Here is a 23,375-nt window from a genome sequence, read left to right as displayed (position 1 = left end):
TCTATTCTACTTTTAATGGGACCATGGAGAAGATGGTTAGGAATGATTTTCCTCTGTCATGGAAACAGGCACCTGAAATAATGGGCATTAGGCTAAGTAGGCTTTCCCCAGTAATTTTCCCCAGTTCCTTCCTTTAGCAGTCCCAATTATTGGTGATACTGGATATCTTTAGCTAAGTTAGAAAATTAGTCTTCATTTTTATTTTTATTTATTTATTTTATTATATTTGTCAAACAAGTATAGAATTATAGTTTATATTAACATAACAAAATTTTCATTTTTTAAACATTATTAGTTTTCTTCGGGGGAATTAGAGGAAAATTCATTTGATCGGTGTTTACCCTTTTCACACACCCTGCCCTTTTATGTAATGTGAAGCATGTATAGCTTTCAGATCTAGAATCTGACTTGCCATTAAAGGAAAATTTATAAATGTATATCTGAGCTGGCACGTATGTAAGAAAAACATACTTCATCATTAGCTTTATTAGAGAAAAGCACCAATACACACATGAAGAAAAGGTGTCTAAATTGAGGTTTATTAGGAGGCCTATGTACAACTTTGCAAAGTACTCTGGAAAGGATAGGGAAGAACATGGCAAAGATTGAAACAGACAGACTTTGCCTGTTCCCAACACCGGACAATCTGTTCAGTGCCAATTGAGATAACTGTTTCTAAGGTGATGTGATGTGTTGATTTCAAATGAAGATTTGAATACAATGAAGACCTCTTGTTCCATGGGCAAGGATGCCTGCTGCAATCTTAGTATTATTATTTTTAAATTAAACAAGATCACTATAACTAATATACCGTATTTTTCAGAGTATAAGACAAACTGGAATATAAGACACACCTTAGTTTTGGGGGAGGAAAATAGGGGGGGAGATCTGCCTAGCAGGTATTCAATTGACTAGCATCCTTAGTCTGGTCAGCTTCAGCACATTCTTTTATCCCGTGGTTAGAGCTTAAAATAACCTTATTTATAGAGAGTAGCAATGAAAACAAACCTGCAAAAAATTAGGGCTGGGAAAAAACTTATTTGGAGTAGCAATGAAAAAATCCTGCAAGCTGGGAAGATTGTTAGCATCTTCTAAGGGCTGCACAGCACAGATGATATACACTATTTGCTGTGTATTTCTGTGTATTTATTTTAAAAAGCGTCTTCATTTTGTTAAGTTAATAAATAAAGCAGTTTTAAAAAAATAAGTCTAATAATTTGAACATTCTAGAGGCATTTATAGTTATTGACTTACCTCCTTGCAGCAAAAAACAAACATCCAGTTTCAGCACCGTTTGATCCCTCCAGCAATTTGCCTCCATGCAGCTTTAGTTTCACTTTCAGTTTAGCACAGGGGCTTGCCAGCAACTTCAATCAATCAACGGAGTGTCAGGAGGCAGATAATCAGTAGCTTGTGCTAAGTAGGCTCTGCTGCTGTTTGCTGCAAGGGGGTAAATTGCTGGCAGGCAGAGACCAAAGAGCGGGGATGGATGGGTGGGGCTACATTCAGTGTATAGGATGCACCCTCTTTTGGGAGGGGGGGCGGTAAAAAGGTGCATCCTATGCTCTGAAAAATACAGTAGATAGAGAAATGGTTACAGGTCAAGGATGAAGCAGCTTTTGGTTGCTTTGTGTGTTCAAAAAACTCTGGGATCAGAAGCGTCATTTCACCATTACCAAAGTGGCTACTTCCAACATATCTAAGTACAATATGCTATGCTGTGTTATGTTCTGCTAGTTGATTGGGTTGGCTTTGTGTGTGTGTGAAATATACAGCTCTATTTCAGCAGGATAATTAGGATTCCAAAGTAAATGATTTCATTCTTCAATTTCTTTTTTGCCCATGATTTTTCAGGAAGGTAAAGGTTTTTTGCATACATAAAATTTTTTTGCATTACAGGCTACATCATTCCATTTGCCAGCCGTATAGAGCTCGCCGCAGTCTTCATTATTGCTGTTGTCATTGGGTTCACCTTCTAACCAATTCCTAAATAAAGAAGATAGTCAAATTAATCTGAGAGAAATTCAGAAAGAGAGGTCTTTCCTTTTCACCCATATCATCATCTGCCTGCCAAGTATAACCTGACACAGAAGATCTGTATTTTTCTAGTGGTGACTTTGGGTCAGGCATGTACTGTATATTCCACTGTTTTCCGGTATGAAACTTCTGAAATCATATGTAGGAGTTCAAAACTCAGCAGGGGATCTGCCCGATTGAGACTGGTTTAATATTAACACAATATCTATCTCTGCACATCATGCCCTGCATCTTATGAAAAGAAGGGACCAGGGGGAGACACGATAGCAGTGCTCCAATATCTCGGGGGTTGCCACAAAGACAAAGGAGTCAACCTATTCTCCAAAGCTGCTGACGGTAGAACAAGAAGCAATGGGTGGAAGCTGAACAAGGAGAGAAGCAACTTAGAACTAAGGAGAAATTTCCTGACATTTAGAACAATTAATCAGTGGAACAGCTTGCCTCCAAAAGTTATGAATGCTCCAACACTGGAAGTTTTAAAGAAGATGTTGGATAACCATCTGTTTGAAGTAATGTAGGGTTTCCTGCCTAAGCAGGGGGTTGGACTAGAAGACCTCCAACGTCCCCTCCAACTCTGTTGTTATTGTTATTGTTATATCATTGCCTTCTCATCTATGGAGAAGACTGTTTCCTCACCTGACTCTTAGAAGCTATAAAAGGACACAGAATTAGTGTTCCTCTGGATTTACAAATGCCAACAGTACTAGCCATCATAATCAATATTGATGTATATTAGGAATTATAATTTAGCAACATCTGGAGGCTATTACCAAAACTTCTAAAGTTTTGATGGAATCCCACCCTTGAGTGCTTCTTGGGGATTAAATGCAAATTGCCTCATTAAAATTATTTGGGGTGGCCACTGTCTCCCACATTGCTATCTTCATAACTTTCTTCATTCTACTTCTTACTTGTGAATAAGTGTATCCCTAATGGTTGACATTACTGACTTCTTGTCAATGACCAAGGTTCAGTGAAATCCACTGCCAGCTAGCCGTGTCTCCATGTTCTCCTTGTTAACACTTCTTGTTATCTTAGTTGAGTAGCAGTGAAATGGAAGGTGATTGACAAAAATATGTGCTATGAATGAGCAACAAGGATAATAGTGATGAATCAGTAGGTGAATTCCAGATTTTTTAGAATTTTTATTCAGCTCCAAACTGAACATCTTGAAAGAGGAGAACAAGGCAAATAGGAGAAACTTCACTATGTTCTTTACTCAAGTTAGAAGGAATAGCTGAAAACATAGAGGAGAACTAGCAGCTATGGTTACTTCTAGTGATCAACTGGGTCAACTAATCCCCTTCACCAGTGAGGCCATCTTCCAGGAGAAACATTTGATATTTAAAGCCATTATTAGATGATCAGCTTTTTCATCTCACTATCTTTTCAACATTGGAGTTGCTTTGGCTATTTTCAGACATTGGAAATCTATAAGCATGGGCATGGACTTCCAAGTCTCTAGAATGCATAGAACTGCCAATCATTCAGTATTTGTCTTTCCTAACTGCTTTCCATTGCCTATTAAACGCTTACTGGTAGTATCAGGAGCGGGCTGCCTCCAGTATGCCTGGAATCGCCATTCTGGTAGTGGAAATGGTGATGCGTGTGCATTTGTGCATCCCCGCCGCATGCATGCATGCCCCTGTGCACCTCTGCATGAGATTTTGCTTCTGCACATGCGCAGAAACAAAGAAATAGGCAAAAATCATCTTTTCTCCCAAACATTATAGAAGTTTAGGTTTTGTGGCAGAATTCATGTCTCTTAATTTAGGGCAGTGTTTTGCAACCTTAACCCCTTTAAGATCTGTGGAATTCAGCCCCCAGAATTTCCAGTCTAGCATTCTGGGTGGGGAATTCTGGGGGTTGAAGTCCATACATCTTAAAGTGGTCACCATTGAGAAATACTGGTTTAGGATGTTGTATACTTTTAATAGGAAAGGAGCTGCATGAAACCCGTGTTTCTGCTTTTTCAGAATGGAAAATTCAGGCAATTTGTTAAGACACCTGTCTAAAGGTATGGTAGGATATGAAAAGTGCATTGCATAGGCTTGTCTTACTTGTAGCTGGTTCTGAAGTCTGTGCTATCAATCCATCTCCATTGTCCTTCATCATTGTGATCGCTGAGTCCAATCCAGAAGCGGTCACCCCTGACTTGATCCTGGACGAAATTCTAGGGTGCCAAAAGTTAGGGAAGGAAGAAGGAATTAAATTTATAACAGAAGAACCCATAACAGCAGTGTTCCAAAATACTTAAGTTGAATTCATCTGGAAGAACTCTTTTAACTGTATTCATAATAATTAAATTATCTGTATTCATAATAATTAAATACAGTCATATATTACAAGGCCTTCCTAGTGTGTTTATTCCAAAAATATGCTTTAGTTAATTTAACTAACATGGCTCTGATATGTGTGTAGTAGAATAGGGAAGTGGGAAACAAAAAATTCAGTTTCACCCTCATTTGTTTTTCGAAGCTAAGGGCAATGACAAAATTGTTAACATGGTTTCAAGGGCAGGATCAGAAAAGTGGGATGAAGCAAGAGTTCCCTTCAAGGGTGAAAATGGGATACAGTAACTTAAAGGAGCAACACACATCCTAGAGTCTTAGTGGGGTTCTCTACAATGCAGTCATTTTATTTATTTATTTATTGTTTTGTTTTGTTTTGTTTTGTTTGATTTGATTTGATTTGATTTGATTTGATTTGATTTGATTTGATTTGTATGCCGCCCCTCTCCGTAGACTCAGGGTGGCTAACAACAGTAATAAAACAACATATAACAAATCTAATATTTAAAATAACTAAAAAGCCTTATTAAAAACCAAACATACACACAAATATACCAGGCATAAATTGGTATACTGTATTGGTGGGTGGATGGGTAAAAAAGACCTTCCAAATCATGCAGGTGATGTAGTTTTTCAGTGACATGGCAAAATTCAGTGGTGCAATATCTAGATTCTGCAATCTGCTCTCCAAAAAGAAAAAGAAATACCCAGCTTTAATGAATATGCTGATGTATCAAAATAAGGGCAGCGCCGGACTTACCCGGCAGGCAGGCTTTGCTGGAGGGACCGGGAGACACGGTCCCTCATGGCGGCCGCCATTTTGGATCCCGGGCGAAGTCTCGCGATGCGAGACTTCGCTCGGGAGATCAGGGCCTGATTGGCCAGGCCCTGATTGGTCCGGGCGGGGCCTGCTTGCCCTATATAAGGGCGTGCAGGCCCGGGGCTCTTCCTTTTCACCCGGACCGAGCTTCTGAGCAGACGTTCGGTCGTTCTGCTCCGGCGGCCATTTTGTTTGGCGACCTCGTGCGAGGCGCCATTTTAGTGGCCTGTGGGGTGGCGAAAAGCCTTTTCAGCGTCAGCGGAGCCAGCATCGGCTGGGCTCCGCTCCGGTTTGGAGCCTCATTGTTGCCTTGTAGAGGGAGGGGGGTTCTGCCTTCTGGTGGCCTCGCGGGCCCGCGGGGGTCGCTGGGTGGATTGTAGGCCTGGGATAAAGGCCTGGTATTGGGCCTTGTCGCCCACTGAAAGGGGGGATTGGCTTCCTGGGTGGTTTTGCACTACTGAGGCCTGCTGTTAGGGCAGGCCTTGTTCCAGTGGTGCAGGGCCCGTTGGGGGAGGGCTTGGTCCCGCCCTATTCTTTCTTGTGTAAAAAATAGATTTTAGTGGTATGGCCCCTAAAAAGCGGCCAGCTAAGGCCCTCCCGGCCCAACCTGTGGTGCGGCCTAGGAGGGCTGCCAGGCCGTCTGCCCGGGCTCGGGCGGCGGCAGAGGGGCCCCCGGGGGGGATCCCGGTGGGGGGGGGGTAGGGTTTATGCCCACTGTCCCTCAACCCGAGGTGTCCCCTTCTCTCTCCTGGGCCAGGGTCCTGGAGCGGCTCAACGAGTTGGAGAGGTGGCGGTCGGGGGCAGGCCCGGAGGGGCTTTCCTCGGCTGCCACCGCAGCATGGGGCGCAGACCCCGAAGAGGAGTCGGCCCCAGCTGGGCAAGTGGCCCACGAAGTACAGATGGCGGGCACCGGACAGGCGGGCAGCACCGGGCAGACGGGCCATGCTGGACAGATGGCCCAGCCTGGGCAATGGTCAGCGTTCCAGGGCCCAACCAGGATGGGCCCACCGTGGATGGCTTCTACCCCTTACGGGGCAGGTGAGGTTGCACCACATGCAGGCACATCTCCGCTCCTGCCCATCCAGGGTCCCGGGTTCATCCCGCCAGCTTTGGGGGGTGGCACCAGCTTCACGGGGGCTGCTGCAGGCACCTGTGGTCAGGTCTGGTCCCCGCCAGCTCCGCCAGTGGGGGCGCTGGGGGCACCTGTCCCACCTGGGGTGGGGGTAGGGGGTTGGATTCCTCCTCCACCGGCCATTATGCCACCGGTCCCCTTCATGTATCCACCGGGGCTTGGGGTGCTGGGCTCGGGGGCCACCACGGTGTGGGACCCGTTCGCCAGCATCAAGCCTGGGGCCATCCCTTGCGGGTTGCCCGCCACACCTTTAGGGTACCATCTGCACCCGTCAGTTAAGGAGGCAATCTGGCGGGGGGAGTACGTTGATTTGTTCTCCATCTTGAACAGGGAGGTCCCTAAACAGGACAAGGAGGTTGTCCCTGGGGAGAAGGTGAAAAAGACAAAGGTCACAAAATGCTTCAGCTCGTGGCTGTATGCCTTTCTGACCTTTGCGTCGGTGGTCATTCAGAGGCAGCCGGGGAGGGCCGCTGCCTTGCTGAAGTACATCGACCTGATAGCGAGGGCCCATTTTGAGTATGGGGGCACCATATGGAGGCATTACGACAAGGGTTTCCGTATGCGTATTGCCCATGACCCCTACTTGCCTTGGGATATGGTGGTTCCGGACCTGTGGTTCCAGGCCACTCATATGTCAGGGAAGGAGGGCTGTGATAGGACCGATAGCGGTCACTTTATGGAAGAGGAGCCTGCGACGCCCGCGCCGGCCAAGGCCGTGGCGGGCGCCGTTAGTAAGGGGGCCTCTTTAATATGTCACGAGTTCGCTGCAAAGGGGGCGTGTTTTCGCCCCATTTGCAGGTTTCGTCACGCCTGCGGAAGTTGTGGGGGAAACCATTCCGCAGCCGTGTGCCCCCGCCCCAAGAAGGGGATTGAAAAGAAAGGCGCGGGTCCCCCAAAGCCTCCCCCACCTGCTGGGGGAAAAGGGGCCCAGCCCAATTAATTTAGGGGTGCTTGAGGGTTGGTTGGGCGACTACCACCCTCGCTCGAGAGCGGCCGCTCTCTTGCTAGGTTTTTCAGAGGGATTTAGGATCCCTTACCAGGGTGTTAGGAAGGCCTTCATGTCTGACAACCTTAGGTCGGTTGTTGGTCATGAAGACATTGTTAGGGAGAAGATTGGGAAGGAGGTTGCCGAAGGCAGGGTCCTTGGGCCCTTCTCGGAGCCGCCCTTCCCGAATCTTCGGGTGTCTCCCTTAGGTGTGGTCCCCAAAAAGGCGAGTGGTGAATTTAGGTTGATTCACCATTTGTCTTTTCCAAAAGGGGAGTCAGTGAATGACTTCATTCCTGACGAGCTGTGTTCAGTCCGGTATGCATCCTTTGATGCAGCCGTGACTATGGTTAGGAAGTGTGGGGTGGGAGCCCTTATGGGTAAATGCGACATTAAGTCGGCATTCCGGCTCCTCCCCATACACCCAGACGACTTTGAGCTGTTGGGCTTCCATTTTGAGGGGGGTTATTACGTGGACAGAGCTTTGCCCATGGGGTGCTCTGTCTCGTGCTCGCTTTTCGAGAGTTTTAGCACCTTCTTGGAGTGGGCGCTCAGGAGGCAAAGTGGTCTGGGTACGGTCGTTCACTACCTAGATGATTTCCTGTTGGCGGGGCCTGCGCATTCAGAGCAATGTTTTGCTTTGATGCGGGGCTTCGAAGCCCTTTGTGCTCAACTGGGGGTGCCTTTAGCCTCTGAGAAGACCGAAGGCCCCGCCACCAGGATTACCTTTCTGGGTATTGAATTGGACTCAGAGGAGCAATCTTCTAGATTGCCCCTAGAGAAGTTGGTAAAGATTAAGCGGAAGCTTGATGAGGTCCTGGGCTGCCGGAAGGTGACCCTACGGCAGCTTCAGGAATTGGCAGGCATTCTTAATTTTGCCTGTCGGGTAGTTGTTCCTGGAAGGGCTTTTTCCAGGAGGTTGTATGATGCGATGAAGGGGCTCCGTTTGCCCCATCATCGTACCCGCCTTTGCGCTGGGGTCAGGGCTGACCTCGGCGTGTGGCGGGATTTTTTGGATAGATTTAATGGGTTGTCTTTCTGGAGGCACGAGCTTCTGTTGGAAGCTGAGTTGCAGCTCTGCTCTGACGCCGCGGGGACTTGTGGTTTCGGGGTAGTGTTAGGTGACCAGTGGTGCTGGTCGGCATGGCCTCCGGAATGGAGTGCCTCTTCGTTGGTTAAGGACCTGACGTTCTTGGAGCTCTTCCCCTTAATAGTGGCCTTAGAGCTTTGGGGGGAGCAGTTTAGGGACAAGACTGTGCACTTTTGGTGTGACAACCTAGCGGTTGTCCATGTGGTGAATGCCCTGTCCTCAAAGAGCGACAGGGTCATGCGGCTTGTCCGCCATTTTGTGCACAGGTCCTTGTCCCTAAACGCATTGTTTTTGGCTAAGCATGTCCCCGGGTTAGATAACGGGGTTGCTGATGCCTTGTCCCGTGGTCAGTTGTCCAGGTTTCGGACCCTGGCCCCGTGGGCCCGAGAACTGCCAGAAGCGTTCCCCAGCCACCTCTGGAGTCTGGGAGGGATCCAGAGTGGTGGAGAGGCGAGGCATCCCGGGCAATCTCCTTGTCTGTAGCGCCCGGCACCCTCAGGGCATACCAGCGTGCAGGTAAGGAGTTTGGGGAGTTTAGGCAGGGCAGGGGTTACCAGCTTTGTTGGCCTGTCCCTGTAGAGCATTTGGCCGAGTTTTGCGTCCAACTTAGGCAGCGTGGCCTGTCAGTTAGGACAATCCGGTCCCGGTTAGCCGGCCTCGCCTTTCTGTCCAAGGCGGGGGGGTTTGCTGATCTTTCGGGTGACTTTCGCATCCGGAAGATGCTGGAGGGCTGGCTTAGGGAGCAAGCGGGGACCCCGGGTGACACTCGCCAGGCTCTGACGGTGGAGCAGCTGTCTTTAATCAACGTGGTTTTTGGCAGTCTGTGTTCCTCATTGTACGAGGCCCGTCTTTTTAGGGCAGCGGCTAGTGTCATGTTCTTTGGGGCCCTCCGGGTCAGCGAGGCCATGGCTTCGTCTCAGGCTGACACTTCGCTCCGGGCCTTCCAGTTCGCTGATCTGGCCTTTAGACAAGGGGGGGTGTCCCTTGTAGTGAGGAGGTCTAAAACGGATCAGCTACGCAGAGGGGTTACCTTACAACTTAGTGCGGCCACCGACCAGTCGGTGTGTCCGGTGGCCGCCCTACAGCTTTATTGTGGTATGAGGGGGTCAGGTCAGGGGTACCTGTTTAGGCATTGTGATGGTACCCCTCTGACCCGTTTTCAATTCTGGGCTTTAGTATCTAGGGCGATGGCCCAGGTGGGCATGGATCCCGCCGGATATGGAACGCATTCGTTCCGTATCGGCGCCGCCACTAGCGCGGCACTTTCTGGTTTCCCGGCCCATCGGATTCGGGAGATCGGCCGCTGGCGGTCAGCGGCATATTTGGGTTATGTTAGGCCCGCTGAGGATCCCAGGCAGGGCTTAGGCTAGGTAACCTCTCTGTGTCTGTGTCCTGTTGCAGGTCCCCAGGCTAACACGAAACCGACGGCGCTGCTGTGTGGCCACAGCATGATTTTCTGGGCCGGCCGCGCGGCAGCCAGGAGCGCCATCGGGACCCACCTGTCCCTGGGGCGGTGGGTCAACGTTACCTGGATGGGCCGGAGAGGTATGCGGTGGGAGGGTCTCCTACCGGCGTTGCTGGGCGGTCAGCATTCTGTGGCTGCGCCCGGCAATATGGGGGGCGGCTCCTGGAGTCGCGCCCAAAGGGGTCTGGGTGGGCAGCGTCCTGTGGCCGCACCCAGGTGGCTGGTATTGCACTTAGGTGGCAATGACCTGTGCATACTGGGAGGCCTGGCGCTGCTCATCCAGGCACGCGAAGACCTGCGAAGGCTTCGTGAGGTCTGGCCCACCACGCAAGTGGTGTGGTCAGAAATATTACCTAGGATTGTGTGGAGGGATGCCTCTTCCCTTAGGGCCATTCACCGGGCTAGGAGACGGGTGAATAGGGCTATGGGTAAAACGGTGAGAGAATTGGGTGGAGTAGTAATACCTCATCCCCTTATATCAATAGATAAGCCATGGCTCTATCGTAATGATGGCGTTCACCTGTCTGACCAGGGGAACGCCATCTTCTTACAGGACCTGCAGCGGTCTCTGCGTGAGCTGGCGCAGCTAGAGGGGGGAGTCGGGGGGCCAAGATAGAGATCTGACCCCCGCTCCTGTGGCAGGTTAGGGGCGGAAAATTGGGTGGTTTAGCAACCGCGCGTTCTCCCTTGGGCATCTTTGGGGATGATTGACAGGTTCTCCGCAAGCTCATGGAGGGAGTTTCTGCCTGAGCAGCTGGGGGGAACCTGTCTTTGGGTCCTGCACCTTTAATTCCCCGATTCGGGTTAGCCGGTGGGACCCCCCTCATGCACAGCATGGCAGAAAAGGTCACAGGTGACGGCCTGGCCCTCACCTGGTCCTTGCATCGAGATACGCCCATGAGTTGCCCAGGAATGTTTACTGGCATAACGTCATTTCCGCCCCGGAAGTATTTGTTTGACCCTGCAGGTCCAGTTCCGGGTCATAGTTGTTTATGCTAATTTATGCAAAGTATTTGAATAAATTATGCAAATTTATGTTAATAAAAATGACCCAATTTTAAATCCAGCTCTGGTGTCCATGTTGTTACTCCGTCTCTCCAGCAAGGGCAGCGCCGGACTTACCCGGCAGGCAGGCTTTGCTGGAGGGACCGGGAGACACGGTCCCTCATGGCGGCCGCCATTTTGGATCCCGGGCGAAGTCTCGCGATGCGAGACTTCGCTCGGGAGATCAGGGCCTGATTGGCCAGGCCCTGATTGGTCCGGGCGGGGCCTGCTTGCCCTATATAAGGGCGTGCAGGCCCGGGGCTCTTCCTTTTCGCCCGGACCGAGCTTCTGAGCAGACACCCGCCCGCCCTCCACTATTTTGCAGTGTGCTTCTGGGTCGCCCTTAGGGGGCCGAATGGGAATTTTTTGCAGTTCTGCCTCTTAGCCGAGCTGTTTTTTCGCCCATTCCACACTGGGGTGACGGATGTGCGGTTAGGGGGTGCTTGCATTAATTAGGTTAATTGGCTTACCTTTGGTCATTTGGGTAGGCAGGTTAGGGGCGGAAAATTGGGTGGTTTAGCAACCGCGCGTTCTCCCTTGGGCATCTTTGGGGATGATTGACAGGTTCTCCGCAAGCTCATGGAGGGAGTTTCTGCCTGAGCAGCTGGGGGGAACCTGTCTTTGGGTCCTGCACCTTTAATTCCCCGATTCGGGTTAGCCGGTGGGACCCCCCTCATGCACAGCATGGCAGAAAAGGTCACAGGTGACGGCCTGGCCCTCACCTGGTCCTTGCATCGAGATACGCCCATGAGTTGCCCAGGAATGTTTACTGGCATAACGTCATTTCCGCCCCGGAAGTATTTGTTTGACCCTGCAGGTCCAGTTCCGGGTCATAGTTGTTTATGCTAATTTATGCAAAGTATTTGAATAAATTATGCAAATTTATGTTAATAAAAATGACCCAATTTTAAATCCAGCTCTGGTGTCCGTGTCGTTACTCCGTCTCTCCAGCAATGACGAGTACTTTGTACAGATCATCTTGCTTTGTTCAAAAATACATCAGAGGACATATCTAAGCATTTTCTACCTGTGTAACGTATTCAATGTAAGTCACCTCCTAGTGATTTACATAAACACTCTAAAAAATGTCCAGAGATATTTTACCAGAAGAGCCCTCCACTCCTCCACTTGCAACAGAATACTATATTCAACTAGACTTACAATTCTAGGTTTAGAAAGCTTAGAACTATGTTGCCTTAAACACGACCTAAGCATAGCCCATAAAATCATCTGCGACAACATTCTTCCCGTCAACGACTACTTCAGCTTCAACCACAACAACACATGAGCATACAACAGATACAAACTTAAAGTAAACTGCTCCAAACTTGATTGCAGGAATACGACTTTAGTAACCGAGTAGTTGATGCATGGAACTCACTACCAGACTCTGTAGTATCATCACCTAAGCCCCAAAACTTTACCCTCAGACTATCCACTGTTGAACTCTCCCAATTCCTAAGAGGTCAGTAAGGGGCATGCATAAGTGCACCAGAGTGCCTTCCGTCTCCTGTCCTAATGTTTCTTTTTTACTAGTATCATGTATATGAATATTATTATATCTTTGTGTACCATCAATATGTACTTGACAAAACAAACAAAAATAAAATAGTTTCTTTTTTTTTACCTTAGCGTAAATTGTATTTCAAAAATTAAGGAGGAGAAAAGGGCAGTAACTTGTAACAGAGGAGTAGTGGGTGGGGAAATATTCCCTCTCAACATAGCTGTGAATAGTCAGGAATTGGTAGCAACTTTTCAACCTGGATATGGTATCTTGCAAACAAATACCAGGATTCTTACCTGTTCCTCCTGATTGGTAATGACTATCAATTCTGACTTCATTTCTTCACATTTACTCTTTGCTGTGTGCCAAATAACTTGATCGACGGAGAAGAAGTAACATGCACCATTATAATCTTTCCATTCTCTGCTTTTGGCTCCACATGGGTACACTGGCAAAGAAGAAAATAAAAGAACTTTTCTGGTTTCTGGTTGCCAGAGATTTTGGTCTAGAAGTCTGCTATGTTACGCTGGTATTTGGGAAGCATGTAGTTTTTCTGAAGTATAAAAGCAGGAAAACTAAGTCTGTGGATTGGAAGGCTACTTCAACTATGCACCAAGGACAGTGTGAGTGGATTTAGTGTTTCCCTCTGAAAGAACTCAAAGGAATAAACTTAGTCTCAGTAAATTATTTAGTATATTGAAAAGAGGAAGAGACCATGTTGGAATTTAGGAGAGAGGAAAACAGAATTGCTTTAGGGATGTCTGAACCACAATTGTAGTGGAAATAAATGATGGCCCCGGGCAGAGAGTTGGATTAGAAGACCTCCAAGATCCCTAAGCAACAATTTACTGTGAAAAGCAGATTTTATGGTGGAATTTGATCCTCAGAGCAGTGATTGTGTTTTTACTCAGGGGACCCTTGTACAGAGGCTTAGAAGGCTTACTTTATTTGCCATGTTTTCTGGGATCACATGGTATGCAAAGAAATTACTTGGTTAAAACTGAGGTGCCAGAGTGCAATCCTGATTTGGAAAATGCATTGTATTGATATTCATTCTCCTAAAGGGCTCCGTTGTGGGCTATGTTGGGATCTACTTTAATTAGTATCCCCCCCCCTCCAACAATTCGAGCCTGCAGCCCCTGCATTTCTTGAAAATGACTTACGGTTTTCTAGATGTTGCTGCCATTTGCTGCTTCCTGTAGGAATAGAAATGAACACAATAATAATATTACTCGTTGAGAAGTAATAAAAATACCATATTCAAAACGGATCCTAAGCAATCTGAAAAAAAAAATCTAGACCTGGAGTTAGCTTTGTAACAACTTTTGAATTCTACAACCTATGTCTCAAGCCTCAAAGGAAAGAATCCTTCACAAATTACAGTTGTTGTTCTCTCTCTCCTCCTCTCCTCCTCCATTAATATATTTGTGCTTTGATAAGCTCATGCCTTTCGGGGCAGATCCTGTGAGAACCATGGTGGGCTGGTCTTGCCGGCTTTTGTTGGCTAGCAGATTTTGTGAGGGGAATCCTGTCTGGATGCTGAATCTCAGCTGGGGTTAATTTCTCCAAAACAAAGGTGACATTTACAACTCTGGACAGCCGTTCCTCATAAGCAGACGGTGGAAACTGTCATTCTTATGATTGGCATATGAGTGGAATGGCTGGGATTACATCAAGCTCACATTTGCAAAGTAGCCTATAGTCGTGATGGTGAACCTATGGCACGCGTGCCACCTGTGACACGCAAGCCATTGTCCTAGCTCAGATCCGGCATGCATGTGTGCACCAGCCAGTGGATTTTCAGCTTGCACAGAGGCTCTAGCAGGGCATTTTTGACCTCTGGGGGGCAGTGGAGGCCATTTTTGCTCTCCCCACACTCCATGGAAGCCACTGAAGCCTGAAGAAGATGAAAAATGGGCCTACTGGGCCCACTAGAAGTTTGGAAATGGGGGTCATGCATGCAAAGATTGATTGGTGTAGTATTTGGACTTTGTTTTGTTTACTTAAGACAGTGTTTCCCAACCTTGGCCACTTGAAGATATTTGGACTTCAACTCCCAGAATTCCCCAGCCAGCAAATGCTGGCTGGGGAATTCTGGGAGTTGAAGTCCCAATATCTTCAAGTGGCCAAGGTTGGGAAACATTGACTTAAGAGGTGAGCCATGGAAAGGAGAGGGAATATGTTCTATTTAGAAAGGGTAAAAAAATGTATAAAATTGATATTAACCAGATTGGATGAAGAGGGGAGTTTCTTTCCCCCCTTTCTCCCCTCCCACTATTTTACTTGTAATTTTTTTTTTGGTAGTTTATAGAAACATCATCTGTGGGAGACATGGAGACATAAAATATACAGATGGATGAATGGTTTTGTGGGCTAATTTACAGGTGTTTTGACTGCATTGAGCACAACTGTAACTCTCTGCTAGCCAGAAAATACTTTAAACAATGGGTAGGAAAGTAGAATTGTTTTACAATTCTGCAGAAGAAGCTGTGGCTCAGGGGTGCTAATTAAATATTGAGCTGTGGTTCAAGGGTGACCTCTCTGATATTTCAATGCAACTTTAAAGAACTTCTACCTGTGAAGTTCTTAAAATTCTCTTTGTCCTCCTTCTTTGGCTTAATTTATGTGTAATTTTAATGATGATTTGTTTTGCCTAATTGTGGTTTTATTGACTGAATGGTTCCTATGTTGCAGTATATTTTTCATCAGGCTTATTATTAGGGAATGTCTTATTACTGGGAGAATCAGGATATCTATCTATCTATCTATATCTTATTTGCCACAATATGGGGAAAAAGTAGGAATTGTAGACATAAGGCTTTGTAAGTTTGGTACAACTTTCTATTGTTTGTTTGTTTGTTTGATGAGTGGTTTGTTTGTTTGTCTGTTTGTTCGTTTACTTATTATATGGCAACACTTGTAGCAATTAATTATTAAATCAAACCTCAATGTATTAAATGAACTATGCAGAGCCAAATGAACTTCTCAGCTCATGAACTTTTCAACTTCCCTCTGGCCTTTAGTTGGAATCTATTTGACTCAGTTCCAAATAATTACTTACATAATTGGGCTTTTGCATGTGCACATGGAATGTTTAATAAAGAATAAATAATGATGTAGCTGTCCGTTTTGCGGCGAGCTTGTCGGCAAGGGAAGCTGGGGGGGGGGCAAGCAAGCCCTGATAAAGGGCACACGCCCCGCCCCTCAGCTTTCCCAGAATGCCTGAGCGGCCGCTGATTGCTCAGGGGCGTTCCCGCGCTATCACGGGGAACGCCCCCCAGCTGATGGGGGAGCAGAGTTGGTTCCCGCCATCGGCAATTTTCGGCCAGGCGATATTTCGCCTGGCCTCTCATTTCTGCAGTAGAAGCTGTGGCTCAAGGGTGCTAATTAAACATTGAGCTGTGGCTCAAGGGTGCCCTCTCTGATATTTCAATGCAACTTTTAAGAACTTCTACCTGTGAAGTTTTTAAAATTCTCTTTGTCCTCCTTCTTTGGCTTAATTTATGTGTAATTTTAATGGTGATTTGTTTTGCCTAATTGTGGTTTTATTGACTGAATGGTTCCTATATTGCAGTATATTTTTCATCAGGCTTATTATTAGGGAATGTCTTATTTCTGGGAGAATCAGGATATCTATCTATATCTTATTTGCCACAATATGGAAAAAAAGTAGGAATTGTAGACATAGGGCTTTGTAAGTTTGGTACAACTTTCTATTGTTTGTTTGTTTGCTGAGTGGTTTGTTTGTTTGTCTGTTTGTTTGTTTACTTATTATATGGCAACACTTGTAGCAATTAATTATTAAATCAAACCTCAATGTATTAAATGAACTATGCAGAGCCAAATGAACTTCTCAGCTCATGAACTTTTCAACTTCCCTCTGGCCTTTAGTTGGAATCTATTTGACTCAGTTCCAAATAATTACTTACATAATTGGGCTTTTGCATGTGCAGATGGAATGTTTAATAAAGAATAAATAATGACGTAGCTGAAGGGCAGAATGAGAAGAAGCCTCAAAGAGCCATTTCTTTCAATCCATTTCTTTCAATTTTTAATTCTATCAATCCATTTTGTAAAAGGATCATTTCCTTTTGATTTCAGACTTGATCAAAAAATCCATTTGCAGACTAATTCTTTGCACTGTATTTTATTCTGGCCAGGAAATAAAATATCTACAACAATTGATTTATAAGTCCCTTGTCTGAACACAAAATTTTGGTTTATTTCTGACTTTCCCCCCTTCCTATTGAAGATATTGATAGAAGAAATGAAAGCAAAACTGTAAAAAACTAAATCAGCCCCATTATTTTACTTACCTGCATGACTTTTCTTTGCTCAGCAAACCATTTTTATAAGTTAATCTCAAAGACATTGCAGGGTTATAACCAGGGGTGAGTTCTGCTTTTAATCGCTGCCGGTTCGCTCAGTGGCACAATGCGTGGGTACTTTGCGCATGTGCAGTGCTAAAACAAATCTTCTGCACATGTGCAGAAGCAAAAAACCAAGATGGTGGAGCCTATGGTGCTGTTGAAAGAATCAGTTCGAGGGTGTGACAGGTTCTAGTGACCCAGGTTGCCAAGTTACTATCAGTTCCATAGAATCAGAGCAAACTGGCAGGAACCCACCTCTGATTATAACATATGGCAATTAGCTGTAAAGGTGACACTTATATTTTGTCTCCTGATGCACATGGTTCTATATTGTACGAAGTCATCTGGAAATTAATGTATGTTTTGTGGGTTCAATAACTTGCTTTTTCTACAATACTAACAATTTGAGAGAGTTTTAAAGCCACCTTTTACAACATTTTGTCTTGAAACACACCCATTATGTCAGAAATCAAAATACGTGATTTACCTTGGGATGCCACAAGCCCAAACAATACGATGATCAGCAGGTAAGAAATGGCTAGAAGCACATAAATAATATGAGATGTCCATTTCCACTGTGGGATATATTTGTCTTGAGGTGAGAGAGAGGGGGAGAAAGAGAGAAAGAGGGAGAAGGAGGGAGAGAGAAAGAGAGGGCGAGGGGAGAGGACAGAGAGGGAGGGGAAAAGGAAGGAGGAAGGGAGGGTGTGGGGGGAGAGAAAATGTTAGAATCTAGCATGAAAATTATTTCCAATATTTGTGCTTTCAAATCTCCTCATGAAATAAAACCTTTGGATAGACAATGCTCTACTATGATGTTCTAATAATATTTCTAATTTCTAATGTTAGGAATGTGTGCAACCCTGACTATGTCATCTTGCTGTATTTCCCATAGTAATAAGAGCAATGATATAGTTTTCTATATAAGGAGATTGCTATGAAACATAAATAACCTAGCAATAATAAAACACCAGTATTTCTTTTGAGTTCTTTTTCCCCCTTTAGCTCTGTACTAAACAGTGATGCCACCAAAGTAATATTTTCTGTCTGAAAAGTTTGACTCATGGGGAATTATGTTACTAATCTTAAATGCAGGGCATATAATCTAATAATTTTTCTCAGGCTCAGAAAGTTAATCCAAATTAGAGCTAGGTTTTATGCTCTTTGCTACAAATCAATAAAATAAGGAGGTAAGTTGTCAAAAATGTCATGGGTGCCATATTTTAATCACCTATTCTATGTGTAAAACTATATTAAAATCATAGGCTTAGAATGATGTAATATAGACAAAATAATTCTGTTCACCACTGCTTTTAAATTTAAATTCATGATTTGTTAAAATTTTGTGGATGTTAGAAAGCCATGAGATTAATCTGGTAGCTAATGATTTTTACCTTCTTCACATTTAAGAAATTTTAAATTTTAAATATTTTAAATAATTTAAAATAATACACAGTTGGAAAAAGAGGGTGTTGATGTAAGAGTCTTAAGACTCACCTATGTCACCAGGCTTGGGGCAATTACTATATTTTCAGAGTATAAGACGCATCGGAATATAAGACGCACCTTAGTTTTTTTGGGAGGAAAATAGGGAAAAGAATCTGTTTACCAGGTATTCATCTAACTAATGTCCTTAGTCTGGTCAGCTTCAGCACATTATTTTATCCCCTGGTTAAGAACTTGCAAGCCAGTAAGAGCTGGAAACATCATTAGCACCTGCAAAAACTTAGAGCTTGAAAAACATTCTTCTTTGCAGAGAGTAACAATGAAAGAGCTTGCAAGTGGGTAAGAGCTGGGAACATTGTTAGCACCTGGTTAGGGCTGGAAAGAAACATTTGGAGCAAGTTAGACCAATGGGGAAAAAACCTGCAAAGACTTAGGACTTGGAAAACTTTCTTCGCAAGAAGTAACAATGAAAGAGCTTGGGTACATTAATAGCACCTGGTTAGGGTTGGAAAGAAATATCTGGAGCAAGTAAAGCAACGAAACCCCCCCCAAAGACAGGGTTTGGAATACATTATTGGCAGAGAATAACAATGAAAGCGCTTGCAAGCCGATAAAAGCTGAGAACATTGTTAGCAGCTGGTTAGGGCTTGAAAGACACTTACTCAAGCAAGTTAGAGTAATGGAAAAACCCTGCAAAGACTTAGGGCTTGGAAAACATTCTTCACAGAGAGAAACAATGAAAGACCCTGAAGGGTAAGAGCTGGGAACATCCTAGGAACTAGTTAGGGCTGGGGGGGGGGGGAGGGAAGCTACATCCAGAGCATAAGCTGCACCCTAATTATCAGCCTCTTTTAGGGAGAAAAAAGGTGCATCTTATACACCGAAAAATACGGTAGGTCTTAGTCCCCTGGCCAGTGAAATGAGATACACTGTATATGTTGTATGATTGAACTGGTAGGATTGTTTTTAAATATTGGATTTTTGGATTGTAATTTTAAATTTTATTAGATTTGCCATTGTAATGTATTGTTATATTATATGCTGTTAGCCGCCCGAGCCCTCGGAGAAGGGCAGCATACAAATCTAATAAATAAATAAATGAATAAATAAATATTAGGAACTGCGGCTTGATTAAGGTTGCAACTGGACAGTACAGAGAACTAAAAGACCAGGCAAAAAAGAGATAAAATGACTGAACTGGCTATAACTTTTTCTTATCTTAAGGAGATTTTTTTAAAAAAATATGGACTGAAATATTAATAGATAATATCTCAGATACACGTTTCAGTGGATAAACTTTTACAAGTTGATGAGAAAAACGTTAACTTAAGAAACTTTTACGTGATAGAGGATAACAAAATTGAGATTACTAAAATGGGAGTACAAAAAACAAATCAAGAAAAGGTCTTGGACATGGAACAGATGTGGTAAGAAATCCTAAATGATGCCCCTTTATAGGATTTACAAAGAAGCCTGGTAAAAACTTCAAAGATTTCTTTTAAATGCCAACAAGTGATGAAAGACCAAATCCTGTGATGCCATAAGCATGATTTAAAGGTTAAGATTGCGCAGAGCAAAAAAGGAATATAAAGTTGGACTATTTGATAAGGGATAAAATACTTGTTTGATATTTGGCAACTCCTAAAGGACTTTTTGCTAAAGTAGGATTGAAAAGATGATTTCTGGACTGCCTATAGATAAGAGTTAGACTATGGAAAGAAGAGGTTTTTGTTTTGTTTTTAAAATTAACTTTGAAGGATGGGGGAAAGTTAGTATAACAGTTTATGCATTTTTAATGGTCTTTTTCTTTTCTTTTCTTTTTCTACTTCTATTTCTTTTCTTTTCCGCCCCGTATATTCTGGGCTTTCTTTTTTCTAGCTTAGTTTGCATTAATTGTTGCTATGTTTATTGAAAGCTTCAATACATTTTTTTAACAAAAATGTAATTTCAAAGTTAATGAACTTATAACAGAAGAATTAGAGAATTACACTATTCCATAGCCTCTTAATCTGGGACAGAAAAATATTTTGAGATTAAAAGACTGCACTTCTACCCCAACTTAGAGTAAGACATCCCTGTGTGCTGAAAGTAGGCAATGGGGAATGCTTTGATCCAGCTAGGAGAAACTATTTTTTTCAGAATATCTTGCTATACTGAAAAATCACCTAGAAATAATTGAGGATAAAGCCATCACAGAATTGGGGGAGGCTAACTAACCTTAACATTTAGTTTCATCTCAAATGATCCTGGAACTGTTTCAGTTAAAACAAGCCCTCTCTCATTCTAGTGGTGAGTTTTATGATAAATATGACATCATAGCTCCTCTTAAAACCAGGCAAGCACAGCTAATAAGGAGCTGTTATGCTAAACAAATTTTTAGTCTTTCCCCAACTATTAAACTGAATCAATAAAAAGTATTTACCAATTATTCTTGATGGCATGTGGGCTCTGATTTCTGTTAACTGTTCTTGATCTTTCACTTGCTGTTCACAGTCATCAGTAGGAATCATTGTGTATGGAGCTTACGACAGCAGTGGGTTTTTATAGGTTGAATTGAGGAACTTAAATATAATACATAAGCTCCCCCGCTTCCATTGCTGCTTCTTGGAAATATGAAAAGGAAATTTGCTTGGAATTGGGCTCTTACTGGGCAGATCCTGTCAAGGCACAATCTTGAAGTACAAACTTGAGATGTTATTTGGGAAGAGTTTGGGTTTCTAACTAATAAGGAAGTGGAGAATGATCTTTGGACGGCAAACCTGGTCACTTCATTATTAGATCTATACAGTGAAGGGCTACCAAAAATTTTACTTCCACACTGTGGGCATGGCTTAGGCATTTCCCCCCATCCGCACCCCTGGATCTATGCCTCTCCTGGCTTAGTAAACAACTTGGGAGATGGTTTAGATTAAGTCGATGCTTAATGTTAGATTCCTTGAGGGATTAAGTGATTCTACTGAATTTAAAGGAGACAGTGGTATGACCCATAGTTCCCTCTAAGCTGAGCAGTGAGCTATAGCTCACTTAAAAATCATCATCAACTCAGAGTTTTTCAAACCTGCCCAGAAGCCGAGATAGAAAGAGTGAGAGGGAAGGAGAGAGAGAGGAAGAGAGGAAGAGAGAGAAACAGAAAAAAGAGAGGAAGGAAAAGAGAAAGAAAAAGAATGGGAGTAAGGAAGAGAGAAAGAAAATAAAAATCTAGTTTGAAACTAGCTCAACTATTTAAGTGGCATTTTGATATTGATAGAGTTGCCCTATTATGAGCTCACTGTTATAGACACACAGTACAGTATTTTATTTTGAAATTCTCTGAGGCAAAACAGGGTGGATTTTTTATTTGTTTGTTTGTTTGTTTGTTTATTTATTTATTATTTCTGTGCCGCCCAGTCCCGAAGGGACTGCCGCTCAGACACTATACTTTTCCGTCCACCCCCCCAAAAAATTAGAGGGAACACTGGTATGACCTGCTTCAGGAGGGCACCACTGGATTTTACAGTCCTGGACAATTTTCATCTAATTTCCAACTTTCCCTTAGAGAATTTTATATTAATTTGAATGTATCTCTTGTGGACATACCAGTATATTGTTCTTTCTTATTTTATATTTCGGGTTTTAATATTAATGTCACTCAGAGAATGGGGAGAGTTGAACAGCCTTCAGAATCTGATAAATATACAAGTCCACATCATATACTAAAGGCTCTAGGATTTAAATTTCATCAGAATAAAGCTTTAATCTCTCCCCCCCCCAAAGCCTTGTATTTAATCACAAAGTACTGATACCCTACTAATACATTTTTTTTCTGTTTTACTTCCATTATTCTATTGTTTTTTATATGTTGTAAACTGCCCTGAGTTCTTGGAGAGGGACAGCATATAAATCAAATGAATGAATGAATGAATGAATGAATGAATGAATGAATGAATGAATGAATGAATGAATGATGTTGCCTTATCTTGCCCCTAGGACATGACCGATTGACTGATCATGTGCTGTCAAGTTGTTGTCAACTTATAGCTTATAGTACTTATAGAAAATAAGCTTAACGGATCATCGAACAAATCAGCCCAAAGTTCTCACAGGAAGCAGAAAGGATCAGATTAAAATTAGGCTACAGTGATACCTCGTCTTACGAATGCCTCTTCATATGAACTTTTCGTGATACGAACCCGGAGTTTAAGATTTGTTTACCTCATCTTAAGAACCATTTTCACCTTACGAACCCGAGCCTGGGTGCGTGCGCTCTCTTACTGCGTGTGCGCTCCCTTACTGCCACAGGGATTCTCCTGACTTCCACCGCCAGGATTTCTTATTTGCTTGCCATCCCCGCTGGGATTCCCCATCTCCTTTTGTTTGCACTGGGAGTCCCAGAGAATCCTGGCTGTCGGTGCTGCAAGGCTGAAGGCTGTTTTCATTGCGAGAGGACGGTCCCATGGAAGGGTCGCTGTTTCTTCCGCGCCAGTTGATCCAAGTGCTGGCAGGGAAGAAACAGCGTTTGAAAGACAGGCTCCCGCTCATCCCCAGGGAAAGGGGAAAATAAGAGATTAATCCAATCCGGTAAACTTTTCCTTTGCGCTTCAAACGAGGTGGCGAAGGTGGGCTCGTGTTAGAAGGGGAACTGTCAAAAAAAAAATCCTGCTCACTTTAGATTCGAAATGAGGAAATTAGTGTTTCATTTTTTCTAAAGGGGGGATTCCGGAGATATGGGTCAGAGTTGGAAACTTATAGAAGAGGACTCTGGCATTGCCAAGGCGCAAAAAAAAAAATCAAATCAAATTGTCACCCTGAATCGTGGTGTTAATTCAAAAGCAACTCTGAAGGAAAGGAGTTTGGAAATCTGGAAAACAATTTTGAGTTGCATTTTTGTCCAGCTCGATCTTCACCAGCTCGGTTACATCTCTCGCCCTCCAACTGCGCTGGGCAGTTATGCTGTTTATGGGAAGCCAAAAAGTGTAAGTGTCTGAAATCTGCGGGGTGCTCCTGGATTTGGGATTAGCCATCAAAACTGCCACCACCAGCCCCACATAACCTAACCGGTGGCGGCTACGGTAAAAGAAGACAAAAGCGAACCAATCACGGGGAATGAATGGGGCGCCCTCAGCTCGATCCATCTTGCAGAAAAAGGTGAAGATCGAGCTGGGGGTGCCCCATTAATTCCCCATGATCGGTTCACTTTTGTCTTCTTTTACCA

The 23,375-nt window shown here is 44.2% G+C and overlaps 1 protein-coding gene across 1 annotated transcript; it reads right to left on the bottom strand.

The window, feature by feature from the left end:
- Positions 1-517: 517 nt before the first annotated feature.
- LOC139161646 (hepatic lectin-like) lies at positions 518-20,695 on the bottom strand. Its single transcript, XM_070741065.1, has 6 exons — positions 20,607-20,695; positions 17,226-17,330; positions 13,532-13,564; positions 12,665-12,816; positions 4,098-4,210; positions 518-1,986 (listed from the first exon to the last, which is right to left on the bottom strand). Exons 1-6 carry the CDS (start codon positions 20,692-20,694, stop codon positions 1,851-1,853), a joined length of 627 nt encoding a protein of 208 aa, XP_070597166.1. The 5' UTR covers position 20,695; the 3' UTR covers positions 518-1,850.
- Positions 20,696-23,375: the final 2,680 nt, after the last annotated feature.

This window comes from Erythrolamprus reginae, chromosome 2, assembly GCF_031021105.1.
Source record: "Erythrolamprus reginae isolate rEryReg1 chromosome 2, rEryReg1.hap1, whole genome shotgun sequence".
In the NCBI taxonomy this organism is placed as follows: Eukaryota; Metazoa; Chordata; class Lepidosauria; order Squamata; family Dipsadidae; genus Erythrolamprus; species Erythrolamprus reginae.
This window is presented reverse-complemented; position numbering and strand designations above follow the sequence as displayed.